Source organism: Eucalyptus grandis, chromosome 8 (genome assembly GCF_016545825.1).
Source record: "Eucalyptus grandis isolate ANBG69807.140 chromosome 8, ASM1654582v1, whole genome shotgun sequence".
In the NCBI taxonomy this organism is placed as follows: Eukaryota; Viridiplantae; Streptophyta; class Magnoliopsida; order Myrtales; family Myrtaceae; genus Eucalyptus; species Eucalyptus grandis.
In genome coordinates, this window is record NC_052619.1 from 15,296,864 (window position 1) to 15,313,908 (window position 17,045).

At 40.0% G+C, this 17,045-nt stretch overlaps 1 protein-coding gene across 1 annotated transcript; it reads left to right on the top strand.

The window, feature by feature from the left end:
* The first annotated feature begins 2,242 nt into the window (after positions 1-2,242).
* Positions 2,243-4,101, top strand: LOC104416425 (cytochrome P450 89A2). Its single transcript, XM_039301069.1, has one exon. The coding sequence runs from the start codon at positions 2,352-2,354 to the stop codon at positions 3,924-3,926; it is 1,575 nt and encodes a 524-aa protein (XP_039157003.1). The 5' UTR covers positions 2,243-2,351; the 3' UTR covers positions 3,927-4,101.
* Positions 4,102-17,045: the final 12,944 nt, after the last annotated feature.

Genomic DNA, 17,045 nt, shown 5'->3' on the forward strand with positions numbered 1-17,045 from the left:
TTTCCGAAGGTCGAGACATCACCTGCGCTCATAAAATTCGTATCAAGCGAGTGGTCATGTGCAGTACAAATGAATGCACCAACCTCACAGTCAAACCAAAACAGCTTTTGAGCATTATTGCGCGAAATTCATGGCCACTCAGTTCGATTCTAGTACGCTCGACCTCTTGCTGAACTTTGTCTGGACGTTCTTGTCAAGAACTCCATGGTTTCTTTCGCGGTCCCCGGGGACCAATACGAGCTCCCGCCACCATCATACGTGGAAGACTGGACAAAGGGAGATCAACACCGTCTGACCATCGATTGTGGCTTGAAAAGGAAAGCGAGAACAAGAAGACGAGAGACGTTTCAATAGTCGAGAAAGAAGGAAAGCGGAAACGAAGGATAGAAAGCGAGAGGCCTTGAGCTGGAATCCATCGTCTGATGAAACGCAACGTCGTTTGGCAGCTCTTTAGCCACGGATTACCGTATGTGTAAGGTGAGATTCCACGTATTCAAATCCCATTTTCTCTAGAACAAGTATGACTTAACTCCCAAGGAATTGATCTAGTCAATCTAGTAGACTTCATCTCTTAAAGAGCCATGAATCTCGAATTTGAGATCCGTCGACTAACGCCGTCGTTATATAAATTTCTTAGGATTCATATGTAATCAATGTGATGGATTGCTCATAATTAATAGGTTGGGATATTTGAATTTGTTATGATATTCAAAAGTCGAATGTCATGCCCAAATAAAATAAGAGTCGGATTGATGTACGTGAAACAATAATTGGGTGATTTATATTCAATGCTATACTCAATGGATGGAATATAGTAACCTATCACATCAATATCACATCAATTGACGTATCCTTTTTCATAAGACCCCATCCAACATTATTTTGTTTAAAAGAGAAAGTCTAAAGTGACCTTCTTCTTCTAGGTTTTCCGCGACCCGAATTCAACAGTAGTATTATCTTATTTGTCATCCCCAACCTTTATATTTTATTGAGTTTCATATTCAAAATTGGATAAAGTGAAAGTATATTAGAAAATATTGCAATATAAATTGTTTTGAAAAGGCTATGATAAGAAACACGGGGATACCTATCTAATCTATTATTAAAATACAATGAAAATTAGGTGTAGTAACTTATCTGATCTATAAATGGGTTATTTAGTATTTGATCAAGTAAAACAAATTGTAGTTTACAATTAAGTTCTTACTGGAGAAAATGTATTGTTGAAATAAAAAAAATTACTTATTTAATTAAGCGAAGAAATTGCACTTGATAAAGACATTCACTTAATTTTAGTAAACAAAAAATCAAAGAATTAAAAACTATAGCTTATTGTTTGTATAGAGGATATATAGTTTGTCTTGGACGATCTATGCTTTAAATAAAGGATAATTATAATTATGTAGCTTTCAAAAAATAAAAAAAATAAAAACCTATGGGATTAAATTTAATTATTTTGGTCGACGATATTTTGGAGTCTCCAGAATTTTTAAGGAAAAAAAAGGATGAGTTTTTGTGGAAAATTAGTCTAATCCAAATAAAAAATTTGAAAACTATGGAAAAGGATTTTTTAAATGAGAAAATATCATTTTCCAGATAATATCCGCTACTGAGACTAGGAAGCCTAATTCTCTTTAAGAACACCATTTTTAAGTGGGGTCCAATTTTGATTCAAACTTGTTTATCTCATGAAAAAACATCAAATTTAGCTTGCGTCCCAAATCTAACTTACACATTTTTTTGTCTCATTAAAAAACATCAATTTTAGATTAGGTTTCAATTTTAACCCAAACATTTTTTGACTCATAAAACAATAATAACTTTCAATTGATACCCAAATCCGGCCCTTGTTAGATTTCCCTCTCATAATACAGTTAAAGATTTCAACATGTCATTCTAAGTGTATACGACGGAAACTTGATGAGTGTCAGATTTGGATATCGATTGAAACTCGATACATTTTATGAAATAAAAGGAAAAACTTGGGCCAAAATTAGTCCATGAGGTAAAATTAGTGTTTTTTTTACGAGAACATAAAAAGAGAGAAGATTTGGATTAGGTCGGCAGCTCGACCTAAAAATTGATGTATTTTTACGAGACAGAAAAAGGTGGTGATAATAGAATTGATAAACCAGATGAAACTGCTGTTTTTGGAAGAGAATCGGGCCAACACTAGAAAAGTAATCCATTTCCTCACCATATAGAAAGAAGAGGGTAAAAAAGGGAAAAAAGAGAGAGGGCAAGTCCATTACGCTTCGTTACGGCTAGGTCTATCTTATCTCCAATCTTCTGCGAAACAAACCAATCCCCCACCTCTCTCTTGCGAATCCTGAAAAGTCGGTCTGGCGAAAATGGATCTCTGGTTCATCATCCTCGTCACCCTCTCCGTCGCCGCCCTCCTCAGAGCCACCCTCAACCTCCTCTCCTCCTCCTCCTCCTCCTCCTCCGCCGCCAAGAGGAAGAGCCTCCCGCCGGGCCCTCCCGCCGTCCCGGTCATCGGTAACTTCCTATGGCTCCGCAAGTCCTTCGCGGAGATCGAGCCCGTCCTTCGCTCCCTCCGCGCCCGCTACGGCCCCATGATCACCCTCCACGTGGGCCCCCGCCCCGCCGTCTTCGTCGCCTCCCAGGCCCTCGCCCACGAGGCCCTCGTCCACCGCGGCGCCCTCTTCGCCGACCGCCCGCCGCCCCGCCCCACTGACCGTCTCCTCTCCGCCAACCAGCACAACGTCAGCTCCTCTTCCTACGGCCCCACCTGGCGCCTCCTCCGCCGGAACCTCACGGCGGAGATCCTCCATCCCTCCCGCCTGCGCTCCTACTCCCGGGCCCGCGCTTGGGTCCTCGACATCCTGGTGGCGGAGCTCAAGTCCCAGCCAGGCGGCGTGGTCCAAGTCGTCGACCACTTCCAGTACGCCATGTTCTGCTTGTTGGTCCTCATGTGCTTCGGAGACAGGCTCGAGGAGAAGCAGATTAAGAAGATTGAAGAGGCTCAGCGACGGTTGCTGTTGGGTTTCCGGCGGTTCAGCGTGCTCAGTTTCTGGCCGCGGGTGAGCAAGCTCGTGTTCCCGAAGCGGTGGAAGGAGTTCTACGATCTCATCGAATATCGGAATCGCGTCCTCGTCCCGCTTATCAGGGCCCGATCCAAGGCCAAGCAAGAGCAACTAAACAAAGTCAAGGAGGACGAGAATCGTGGCGATTGGATTGTGTCGTATGTGGACACGCTCCTGGACCTGGAGCTGCCGGGGGAGAAGAGGAAGCTGGAGGAAGAAGAAATGGTGAGCCTCTGCTCGGAGTTCCTCAACGCCGGCACCGACACGACGTCCACAGCGCTGCAATGGATCATGGCCAACCTGGTAAAGTACCCAGAAATCCAAGAGAGGCTCTACGATGAAATCAAATCGGTCGTGGGACAAGGGGCGGAGCAGGTGCAGGAGGAGGACTTGCAGAGGATGGGCTACCTGAAGGCGGTGGTGCTGGAGGGGCTGCGCCGCCACCCGCCGGGGCACTTCGTGCTGCCGCACACGGTGACGGAAGACACGGAGCTGGGCGGATACGTGATTCCGAAGAAGGGGACCATCAACTTCATGGTGGCGGAGATGGGTTGGGACCCGAAAGTCTGGGAGGACCCGATGGCGTTCAAGCCCGAGAGGTTCTTGAATTGCGGTGATGGCGGGGGAGGAGCGGGCGGTTTTGACATCACGGGGAGCAGGGAGATTAAGATGATGCCGTTTGGGGCGGGGAGGAGGATCTGCCCAGCGTCCGGGCTCGCGATGCTGCATCTGGAGTACTTCGTGGCGAACTTGGTGTGGCTGTTCCAATGGCAGGCGGTGGCGGGCGAGGAGGTGGACCTGTCGGAGAAGCTGGAGTTCACAGTCGTGATGAAGAATCCTTTGAGGGCCCAGATTTGTCCCCGGAATTCGGGCAACTGAACTTGGTAGAATGTAAGTGGTCCAAATAAACACTAGAATACACACAAACTCTCTGTCTGATGTATAAATAATTAGACTCGGCTGGTGAGCCTATGCTTTCTTTACTTCGGGAACCCTCCAGGTGTTTGGGAAAATTCCTCATAGACAAATGCATGATGGAAAGCTTTTGGAACCACCGCTTTGATTACGAAGTCATGCCAAACGCTAATTTCGCCACTCCACGCATGCCGCACTAATAATATCTGTCTATAATCGTCAGCATTGGTCATCTCAAATCTCGTATGAAAGATGAAATTTGCTAACTTGTAAAAGAAATGACATTCGATTGCAGGCTTCCGCGCGAAGGTACGGTCCATATTCCGGTCCAAATTGAGGATAAGGCCTGGAAAATACAATACTTTATCATTGACTACCCATGCGTATTTATCTTCTAGTTTCTCGTATGTTGATTTCCGCAGAGTTAGACCAATAAAATTAACAGCTATAATAATAGTACAAGGATTCTCCATACGATGTTCAATCAATTTAATATTTCCTCATTCAAAGTCAAAGTTCTAAGAAATTTTATATTTTTTACGTAGCCAGCAAGCTTGTCCTCCATGGAAGTCCAGAAACCGCCCCGGTATTGTTGCGGGAAATCTTCAATAATCTACATGGTTCTTTTCTTATATTTATCTGGTCATAACTTTTCTCGAGATGAATTATCAAAGCAAAGTTATGAGATTACTAGCAAGTGCAAATAAGTCATTAAAGAGATGGTGCTATCACCTAATGTGGATTCTCTCAAGTTAATACCAATCGCAACTTAATTTAATATACCTTGGAGTTGTCACTAACGATTTATAGTTCAATCAGACACATAAATAAAATGCAAAAATACATTTTACTAGGATTTAATTACGTTAAATTAATCTAATGCCATTTTTATATATTTCCTCTATTTTGAAAATGTTTTGCATGCAATCTTTATCTATTTTAATCCTAAACCCTTAACACGTGAGAGATGATCATGTGGGTAGCAAACAATAATGTAACAATAATTAAAACACTAAATAAATTACTGAAAAGATTAAAGAACCTAGAAGGCATAAGCAAGCAAAAGCGAAACCCCATTTATTGTTCGAAAATCGCGAAGGATATACCTTCTTCCTTTCCAAATTTGATAAGAGAACCCACTTTCTTAGTTCACGGAATTTGGTTAGCTCAAAGGGTATCAATGGGCTTTGGTCGAATATCATTGTTGACACCTAAATTTTTGGGGTTAATTTTTGCTAAATAAAAAAAAAAAAAAATCATAATCACATGGCATATAGTTTAGGAAAATTTTATTTTTTGTTAAATTTCGTTAAGATTTTTCACATATTTAGGTAATATACACTGGCAGATGCACTTTTGCACAAAATGAGAATTTTCTTGATGGAATATGCGAAAAATATTTAGAGGTATCATGCTCAAGCAAAATTAGAAATGAAATATACCCTAAGATATAATTTTTTGGCTTATAAAAAGGTGTCACGTACGGTAAATTGCGGTGGGGGTCCATTCCGTCGAGTGAAAAAAAAAAAAGAACACAAAAAGACAAAAGGTGAAAAGTGCAGCAGAAGAGAGAGAGAGAGAGCAGAGAGTAGACGTGAGGCCTCCCTCGTTCTTCTGACAATTTTGCAGAAAGAAAAGAGGAGAAAAAGAAAAAGTCACGTAGAGAGAGAGGAGGGAGAGGGAAAAATTAAAAAAAAGAAAGAGAAGGAAAAAGGCGTGCACTGCTCATCTCTTTCCTGGATTTCTTCTCCGCGAAGCCCCCCACGCCGCTCCGTTGCAGCCCACGCCGCCGCGCCCCTGCGCCGTCAACGCCTGACTCCTCCGCAACCGGTAACCCCGAGCTCCACCGCTCTGCATCAACAGCCCGCCAGCAGCCCGCGCTGCCTCCGCGCAGCACTACCGCCGCGCCTCAGCCCCCTCGCCGCACCTCCGCGCCGGTCCGTGACCAGTCGCTGCTGCAGACCCGGTGGTCCGCTCGACGCCAGTAGCCTGTAGGCCCCGAACCCGTCGCTGCTGCCTCTGCCTTTGCTCGACCTCCCAGCGATCCGACGCCCCTGTTCGCGAAGCCACCGCCGATTCACCTCCGCGCGCTGGCCCACCGCCGATTCACCTCTTCACCGCTTGCCGCCGCCGGTTCACCCTTGCCGGAATTCCTCTTGTCGGACCGACGACTCTCTGCCCTTGGAGACCCACGGTTACACGTGGGAAAGGAAAGAAGAAAAAACGAAAAAAAAAAAAGGAAAAGGGAATTAGGTAGATTTTTTATTTTATTATTACTTATCCAGTTATAATTTTTTTATTTTCCTTTATATCTGGTTTTGTTTAGTGGAATTGTTCATCTTAAATGTTTGATTGAGATTCCAACATGAAGGTGCCCATTCAATTAGGGATTGATGATCCGATTTTCGCGCCCGAAATCCGACTCGTAATCTCTTGCAAAAATCAACAATTCGATCTCACTCGAGATTCGTTTTGCGATTTAATTTAAAATTGACCAACCCAATCTCATACGCGAGATATGGTTCGTCAATTTTTGGATATTAATCTTATCTTGTTTGATTTGCTGTCATTAGGTTGGTTGGGTCAATCTTATTTTCGTAAAAGAAAAATCCAAAAAAAATATTTTAGTTAGGATTAAATTTGCTTTAGAATATTTCCTATTTTAGGATTAAAATTGCAATCTTATTTCGAATTTTTAAATAAGAAAATCCAAAAAATGTTGAATTAGGATTAGGTTTGTTTTATTTTATTTTATTATCTTGCATATTTAGAATAGGAATTTTATTTTGAATCATGGAAAACAAAACCAAAAAAAGAAAGCACATTCATTTAGAATGTTATTTTTATCATTATTTTGAATTGCATGTGAAATTTTAATTTTGAAATTAATAAACACACAAAAGAATCATCATTGCATTGCATATGAATTATAGTCTTATTAAAAAGTGAAAGCGAAAATTGAGTGATTGCTTGTTAATTAGAAACCATATCTAAGGTTGTTGATATTGATTTTAATTTAACAACGCAGACACTTTCGTTGCTCTAAAGTAAGTTCTGTATGCATGATAATCTCACATGTTAGGGAAATAGATTTAAAATCAATTCAAGTTGCTTGTAAAACTTTTTTTTTCTGAAAATAAAAAAATGGTATTGAAAGGGCATTAGAGAAATCTAGTGTAACCAAATCCCTAGGAGTAAAGTAAATCTCCACTTTACTTGGTTTCTAATCGACCTACCAAAAATAGATTAGTGGCGACTCCTAATTTTAAAAATTTGTATGTTAAGAACTTGGGCGAAAGTCGCGGGTGGTACGAACTTAGGAGTCGAGTTAAGTTTAGGCTTAACAATTCATTAGGTGCACACTCCAAAAAATTTGGTTGCGACAATCATCAATCCTAAAATTAAACGGGCTTGCTCTTGAGAATTCGAACAAAATTTGGGCCTCTCTCCTCAAATCCAAGAAACACTTTGAGATAATTCCTAAGGAATTTACGACAGGACTGACTCGAATGAAATTTATGTGGACGTGTTATTATTAAATGAAAATGTTTTTAGTGCTTGTAATACAAATGTGATCGTGTCAATGAAATTTTTGTTTAGGGGCAGTGTTCGACACTTAATTTTCTTATTCGATAAATGATTAAATGGAATAGCCAAAATAGGTGTCAATAGATCTTTTGAATATATTTCCATGATTAGTACGTGGACATTTTGTTACGTTTATTTTTATTTTCTTTTATAGACAGTAAATCCATATACATTATTTTATGTATAAAAATGTTTTCTAACTAAATATGATATTTGGACATTTAAGAACTCTTATTTTAATTCAGTTTTATTAAACCACTTTTGTCACGTCTAACTATTGATTAACACACACACACAAATATATTATAAATATTGATTATACGCTATCTTCAATTATTGCCTACAATAGCAATAACAATCCAATTCAATATACACAAACACACACACACACACACACACACACATATATATATAGAGGACAAGATAAAATGTAGTGCCCTAAATAGATTCATTTTTAATGAAAAATAGAAATTTTCCTTGCATGTACTTAAAATCAATCCATATTCACTTGCCCGATTCTATATCCAACATACATAATCTGATTAATTTTTCGTTTTGATTTGTCAGAAATCTTACTTAAAGGATTTGGATTTAGGTTGATCATTATATCGACATTTGCCATTCCACTCCAAGTGATTGAATGTAGTTTATTACCACGATTAAGTACTCGATGTTGCATATGCAAATCATAAAAGTACACATCCATATTACGTTAGTCATTCATGTGGAAGCACGACTCCAAGATTCATTCATGTAGTTAGCGTCCAAGACTTCTTGTCAGATTATTAATGTTATAGCATTAGGTCACCTAACGGATCCATGTTTCTTGTGCACAACTATTGATATTGTGATCTCGATTGCTTCACATAATGATCTGATTTGATCAATGATCTGTATTTGAACCACACTACTAATTAATTCAATTACACCTCCTGTAATTAAAGGGGTCAAAATGGGTCATAGGCCTACCTTTGGATTCGCTAAATTTCAAAAACAGATTGTTATGGGTTTGAACTGTAAAGCCCAATTAAATGTGTGTTTTAAATGGGTCTACACTTCTAGCGAGACTCGACCAACAGAGAAAATATTAGGTGATCCTAGAGCACCGGTCAGCGTATAAGTTACAATTGGAATATATGGATTTATTCTTTTTTATTTAAAATTTTCCCCCCAATAATAAGCTCGCGCTACCGCGCCAGACGTGCTGCGGTGAGTCATTTTTCTTTCTCTCTCCTCATTTTTCTCCTTTTGAAAGAGGCAGATTGATGAAATTTGTTTATGCGATTCTGAAAAATTGAAGGATTTAAGGTGGGGAAAACAAAAAAAAAAACCCAGGCGATCTGGGTTCTCCTCTACCACTTGGTAGTTTCGCTCGATCCCCTCGCTTTGAAGCCACAATCTGTGTTTTCTTCCACTCCAATCCTCCCCATTATCCTTTGTCCCCCTTGATTCGAAGAAGCCCTCCCTTCTAGACTCAAATTTCTCTCATCCTTGATCGTCTTCATCGTTTATACTAACCTCTGCAGATGAAATAACCATCCCGAGCCAAAAGCTTTATTTTACTCACATATCCAAACCCTAAGTCAGCTCTGGGCCTTCAGCTCCTCCCTGTACACCATACCCTCCTTCTTGGGCACCCTTCTCAAAACCCTAACCTCCGGCCCCAAGTTAACCGACCCTTTTGTCAGGTTGAAACCCATCATTTATCCCCTGTTCGCAATATCCTATGTTCTAGTAGACTCAGCCCAACCTCTTCCACCATTCCACACACCTACCCATACCAGTATTTCAACACCCCCTTCATGGATAAGTCTCGCAATGCCTCACCTGGCCTAGTTTCCCCTGAAGCTCAGCACCAAATCATTCAGTATTATATCAGTATAGCTACAACTTCCGGATAAGAGCTTTCCCTTGAGTTAGAATCTGCTCCAAATTTATCGAGTTCTCTTGCAATAGGCTATATGGCAGATCCTACAACTGAAGCAAGTAGGTTAGAGGCGTTGTGTAAAAGTCTAGGTAAATTATGGTCTGAGGATGATGTCATAAATGTTACACAAGGCATTTCTATTGAGAAGTTATCTGAATGCAGGCTTACATTATTTGACAAACTTTATTCTCGACCAAATATCAAAATCCAGGCTTTTCTCAATACAATGAAACGAGCATGGAGGATAGAGAATGTTTCATGCACCTCGCTAGAACCAGGACTCTTTTCATTCACCTTTAAATCAGAAGCTGAGAAGCAGAAAGTCCTTGATGCCGGGCCATGGTCCTTTTCCAGCAATCTTCTAGTGCTCCAGCAATGTGATCTTGACATACCTAACATTTGTTATGATTTCTCACATTGCCCTTTCTGGGTGCAATTATTTGGTTTACCTTTGAGATAGCTAGTACGAGTACCTAGAGGGGGGTGAATAGGTATACACAATAATTTCTCGATGTTTGCACGATATTTTAAACAATTAGAGAATTTGCAACAGTTAAAAATTCAATCGCAAGGCGAGTAAGGGAAAGAGAGAATTGAACACTCGGTTTATAGTGGTTCGGCTTGATTCAAGCCTACGTCCACTCTTCGCACCGACAGCCGATTGGCTGGATTCCACTATGATCAAAGAGTTGTTACGGTGTTGATCTTCCTTGATTTCTAGGTGTAGATGATCTACCACACTCGCTCAAGGCGTCACCAAGTATAAACACTCTCGTATACAATTTCGCTCGTCTCAACTAACAATCAAAGGATCTTCGACTACTGGAATTTTTCTATCGATCACACACTTAAAACAACTAGAACGTCTTCCTTTTATACTCCTTCATGCCATCATAGCCGTTGGCACTTACCAAAGGAATTCCTCCAATCTACCCGTTGGACGGAATCAATCAAGAAGATCATCCGAGCTATATAAGGAATCGATGATAGCCCATCAATCCCGTTCGCCCATACAATCGGGATCTCGGTTTCCAAGAATAGAATAATCCAAGATTATTTCGTCGACCATCGGATCTTCAATCGATCTTAGATAAGATTTAAAGAATCCGAAATGATTATCCAACCAAAGAATCTATCCCGAGAGGATAGGATCAAATCCTCAATCATAAACCTCGACTTTGGATTTCCTTCAACACCGGATTAGAAAGAGGCGTCGGGGAGAATAATTTTGAGTCTTGAGTCTTGAGTCTTGAGTCTTGAGTCTTGAGTCTTGAGATAACAAAGTCTTGAGACTATAAAATCTTGAGACTTTAACTATCGATATCCGGACTTAGATCGATAGAAATGTTTTGTCGGCTTCAAAATATTCGGAAAGATTTCTCCAACAATCTCCCCCTTTTTGATGGTGACAAAACTTTCTTGAAGATTTGAACAACTTTGACCTGCAAAAACATTTCTCAAGCAATATGGCTAACTCATAAAGATTAATAAACAACCAGACTCTGCATCCACAGCAAATTGGTTAGTCTTTCATGAGTAATACCATGTAACAATACTTGATATAAATGCAACCAGTCAAGCATCAAAATCCACAACCAATTCAGTCTAACACTCAAGTTCAAGTTCTCAAGTCATACTAAAAATAAACATAAACACAAAAGTCAAATAAAGTTTTAAAATAATGTTTGTTCAAATTGGTTCTCCCCTTTTTGTCATCATTAAAAAGAGGGTGAGAAAGGAGTCATGTCGCTTGGGAATGCGCACGATCGGGAAATCCCCAATGGACTGGACTACTCCTTCGAGCTTCTTCGGATCTTCTCGCAGATGAGCTACCTCTTCTCTCTTGGCATTGGCTTGAAGTTGCGGAGCGAGGTCTTTGTATTTATCTTCCAGAGAGCGAAGATGCTTGTCCAAAGATGCTTCAAGGCTTGGATTTCACAATCCAGAATATATATCTGGTTACGCATTTCGGAAGAATATTCATGATACTACGAAGATCTACAGAATCATCCGTCTGTGTGCGGCATTGGCTTTCTCGGATGGTGTGTGTGCGACGATGGCGCTTCCGAACGGTCTTGCAGATTTGGAATCGTCGTATCATCTTCTTGGTGCAATTGAGAGACCCGAACTTCTTCCGGGTCTTCCGGAGATTTTCTTTGATCTTGCAGCATGAGGTGGAGACCTCTCTTGCTCGCTAACTCCCCCTGTCTCTAGGACATCGAAAGGGGAAGAGTGATGATCAATCTCTTGATTTCCCTTCTCTCTCCATTTATCGCCAGATTTGTTCTTTTACTTCTTCTTCTTCTTCCTCAACTTCTTTCTCCTTCTCTCTCTGTTCTTCTTCTTCTCTCGCCCGCTGAAGTTCTCGTCGAATAAGACACGAACGTCTTGTTCTTGTCAGTCTTTGGAATAGAGGGATCTTCATCATCTTCATCCTCATCCTCCGGGATAAGAGTTCTTTTCCTCTTTTTCGAAGAAGCACTAAATGCCTTCTTTCCTTTTCCTTTTGAAGCAGACTGGACTGGAGATTTCACTTTGAATTTCTCCATTGCCTTAGAGAGTTCTTGCAGACACATCTTCATTAACATTTTCAGCCCTACCACCATCTTATCACACGGTCGAACACAAAAAGTATGTGGCAGTTCAATATTCAGATGTCGAAGATCTTGGTCACCTGAGACTGGGATAAGGCAATTGTCCTTTGTCTTTTGACACATTCGTACATATGGAAAAGAATAGTGTGCGGGAGAGAGAACTTCCGTCTGAGTTGATCGCATACATCAACTTTGCTTCGGAAAGAGACACGAAGTCTTTGAAGTAGACTTAGGTCCGAGACAATTGATCACAATCTTGTGAAGCACAATGTTGATGGCATTCATCCGGAATAGATAATTTTCTTATCTACATCCCTATCTTTGACAAGATCCGAGTAGTTCGAGCAGGTGAGACTTTGATTGGGAGATAGCGTCCCGTTCAACTCCAACTATGTCCGCCAACATATTCACATCTACCACATAGACTTTGTCTCGAACACTGAATGAAATTCTATTCGCATCCAAAAGCTAAGATTTGAATAGAAATAAGCGGTCGGATGATCATACCCGTCTGTAGAGTCAGAGCAGAAAGTCTCAAGTTGAAGCAAATTCAACTTCTCTCTTAGGTTCAAGTTGATGGAATCTAGGAAGTCAAAATCGACACTTCTAGGGTTGATTACCCCTCTTTTCAACAGACTGTAATACACTTTTTCTTGATCCTTGGATTTAAACAAATCCATCCGATTTCCTTTCGCCTTTGCCGCCACACCCATTCTAGGTTCAAATTCAAGGAACATTTTGTCATCATCATTCGCGTCAATCAGATTTTGTCCTGGCATACGAGGATCTCTTGGAATGTTCGCAAGTGCTTCCTTTGCTTTTCCTTTTGGGGCAATTCCCCATTCCTCCATTTTCTTGAAAAAAGATACTCATTCCCATAATTTTTGTCCTTAAGGAAGTCATCTATATAGTTCAATGGAGTACCTGTGCTTTTCAATGCACAATAAAGTTTATACAAAAAGGAGGGCTTTTGAACTCTTACTGGGTCGGCATCCTCGATTATCTCTTCTTCCAGATTATGACTTGCACTTTGTGGGGCAGGAGATGCTGAATGACGTGGAGGAGAGCGAATCGGACTTTGTCGCTGACCAGATAAGTCTTCTTCCTCAGTAAGATCGAAATGAGTCGGTCCCTTCTTCATTCTTTGTGGTCCCCTGTTTGCGATTCTTGATGATTTCCTCGAAGACGACATCTTTCTTTGTCTATTAGAGGATTCCTTCACTTGCTTTCCCAAGAAAAATGACCACTTTCTCGACGATGAACAAAGAGTAGAAACAGTATCGAGAGGAGAGTGCTTTTTAGGGTTTTGAAAATTGGGGAAAGGAAAAACTATATATATATAACTCAGTTTTTGAAAAAGGAAGTTCAATCGGTGCAAGGAAAGTGAACGATTACTTCTTTTCAAAATCGATAAGCGCCAAAATTATTAAACAAAAGATCGTACCTTTTTGACTAAATGACAATTAGTACCTTTTAGATGAAATACAACTTACAGTCTTTATCCACGAATGTCTGAGTCTCAGGACTTAGAGTCTAAGAGATCAGAGTCTTAGAGTTGGTGAGTCTCTAGACTTTAACTTCTTCAAGCTTCAAAATGTTGAGTCTTGAGCGGATAAAGTCAAAGCGATTCTTCTCCAAAGGCTTTGTGAATATGTCTGCTAGTTGACTTTTGAATCAACAAATTGAATCGAGATTTCTCCATTTTGAATATGATCTCTAATAAAGTGATGTCGAATCTCAATATGCTTTGCTCTTGAATGAAGGATTGGATTTTTGGTGAGATTTATAGCACTTTGGTGTTGTCACATCGATTTACGTGCATGAGTCTTCAATGCCAAAGTCTTGTAGCTGTTGTTTTATCCATAGAATTTGCGAACAGCAGCTTCCAAGAGCTACATACTCTGCTTCTGTCGTTGAAAGAGCTACAATGCTTTGTTTCCTCGAAAACCAAGACACCGTTCTGTTTCCAAGTAGTTGACAAGTTCCAGAAGTGCTCTTTCTATCGACTCTGCAACCGGCCAGATCTGCATCCGAGTATCCTAGAAGATTAAAGTCTCCCCTCTTTGGATACCAAAGACCGATGCTTGAAGATGAAGCAACGTATTTGATAATTCGTTTCACGGCAATGAGATGTGATTCTCTAGGATCCGATTGAAACCTAGCACGAGATACAAACACTAAACAAAATATCAGGTCTAGAAGCGGTAAGATAAAGAAGTGAACCGATCATGCTCTGTACAGCTTTTGATCTACTTTCTTCCCTTCTTCATCCTTGTCTATCTTCCGAGAACATGACATTGGTATGTCGATCTTTTGCATTTTTCCAATCCAAACCTTTTGACAAGATCATTCGCATATTTTTCTTGATGGATGAAAGTTCCTTCCTTCATTTGTTTCACTTGGAGTCCAAGAAAGAATGTTAATTCTCCCATCATACTCATTTCAAATTCATCGCATAGACTTAGAAAATTTCTTGCAAAGACTTTCATTAGAAGATCCAAAAATAATGTCATCAACATATATTTGAACAAGTAAAAAGTTTTTGTTTTCCTTTTTGATAAACAAAGTAGTATCTACTTTACCTTTGACAAAACCATTTTGTAATAAAAACTTACTTAATCTGTCGTACCAAGCTCGAGGTGCTTGCTTTAGACCATACGAGCCTTTTTCGGTCAAGGCGAGTCGGCTTCTTTGGGTCTTCAAATCCAGGCGGTTGTTCCACATAAACTTCCTCATGGATAAATCCATTTAGGAAAGCACTTTTGACGTCCATTTGGAATAACCTGAAATTTTTGTAACAAGCAAACGCAAGTAATAGACGAATAGCTTCTAACCTTGCAACGGGTGCGTAAGTCTCGTCATAGTCTATTCCTTCTTCTTGCGTATACCCTTTGGCCACGAGTCTTGCTTTGTTTCGTACGACTTTTCCTTTTCGTTCATTTTGTTCTGAATACCCATTTGGTTCCAATACAGTTTTACCTTTTGGTTTAGATGTCAATTCCCGGACATCATTGATGATGAACTGTCTAAGCTCTTCTTGCATAGCTTCGATCCAGCTTTCATCGAGATAAAGCTTCTTCTATGCTTTTTGGTTCAATTTCGAGATGAGAGCCACAGCACTAGATTCTTCATGCCTTTTTGATCGGTGCGGATTCCTTCATTAAGTTCGCCAATAATAAGATCTTTGGGATGACTGGATTTGTGCTTCCAGTTACCGGGTTGATGATCTCTTTCTTTATTTGATTCTCCATGAGCGTCTTGATGATGGACTTCCGAATACGAGATGCTTCTTGAGATGTAGACATTTGAAGATCTAGAGCGGATTCAGTCTCTTCGTATTGAGTCTGGCTGGATTCATCTTGCACTAAGTCTTGGAATTTGACATTCATTGATTCTTCCACAGACTAGCTTTTTTTGTTGTAGACTCTGTAGGCTTTGCTTGATGTAGAATATCCAAGGAAGATGCCTTCATCGATCTTTCTTCAAACTTACCAACTCGATCATTTGTATTTTTCAAAATAAAGCATTTGCAACCGAACACATGAAAGTATGAAACAATAGGCTTCTTACCTTTGAACAATTCATAGGGGTTTTATCAAGAATAGGTCTTAAAAAGACTCTATTTATAATATAGCAAGCAGTTGAAACAGCTTCAGCCCAAAATCGTGAAGAAATTTTACTTTCAATTAAAAGTGTTCTAGCCATTTCTTGAAGAGATCTATTCTTTCTTTCCACAACTCCATTTTGCTCTGGAGTATACGGAGAGGAAAACATGTGATTAACACCAGATTTATCACAGAATCTCGTAAAATCTTGATTTTCAAATTCACTTCCATGATCTGTTCTTATACTAGAAATAGCACATCCTTTTTCATTTTGAACCTTTTTAGCAAACTTTTCAAAGTACGAAAAGGTTTCTGATTTGTTTGCAAGAAAATATACCCAGGTAAAACGAGAGTAATCATCTACAATTACTAGACAATATTTCTTACCTCCAATGCTCTGGGTTCTTGTTGGTCCGAAGAGATCCATATGAAGCAACTGTATTACATGATTAGTAGATACATGATTTATTTGTTTAAATGAATTTCTTACATGCTTTCCCAGAATGCATGGAGTACATAAGTCAGACTTTTGGTATGGCAGTTTAGGTAGACCTCGAACAAGCTGCTTTGAAGAGATTTTGGCTAATTGCTTCTTGTTGATATGGCCAAGCTTTCTATGCCATAGAATTGCTTCATCTTGAATTGAAATTAAGCATTGTTCTTCATTTGGCTTTACATCAAGGAGGTAGATGTTTCCATGCCTTCGACCCATGAAAGCGAGTCGAATCTTTGCTAATTCCAGAACATATGCCTTCTTGAAAGAAGATCTTGTAACCAGTATCACACAATTGGCTAATGCTGAGTAGATTGTAGTTGAGTCCTTCCACTAGAGAGACATTGCTTATTGTGAGATTTCCAATTTTCGCAATTCCGAATCCCACAATACTTCCTTTGCTATTTCCTCCGAATGAAACTTTTCCACCATTCACTTTAATAAGCTTTATGAAACACTCGAGTCTCTGTCATGTGTCTTGAGCATCCCATTTGTCAAGATACCACTTTACCTTCTTTTGACAGAGACTGCATTCAAAAAAGAGTCTCAAGCTTTCTTTGGTACCCAAATTTTCTTGGGTCCTTTCGTGTTAGTAGGATAAGCATTATTAAGCCATACTCTCTTCACGAGGCTTCCAAACCATAGGACACTCTTTTTCAAAATGATCTGATTTGTTACACTTAGAACACCTTAAAGCATTTCGACCTACGGGCTTTACAAAAACTCTTTTGAAATGATTTTTATAAGCCTCTCTCGATGGTCTTTTCTTAATTCTTTCTTTTACTTTCGGAAAATCAATCAAAGGGATTGTTTCATCTGTCATACCTAGACCCGACTTATTAAAGTAAGGTCTTTGGATTGAAAGGACTTTTTCAA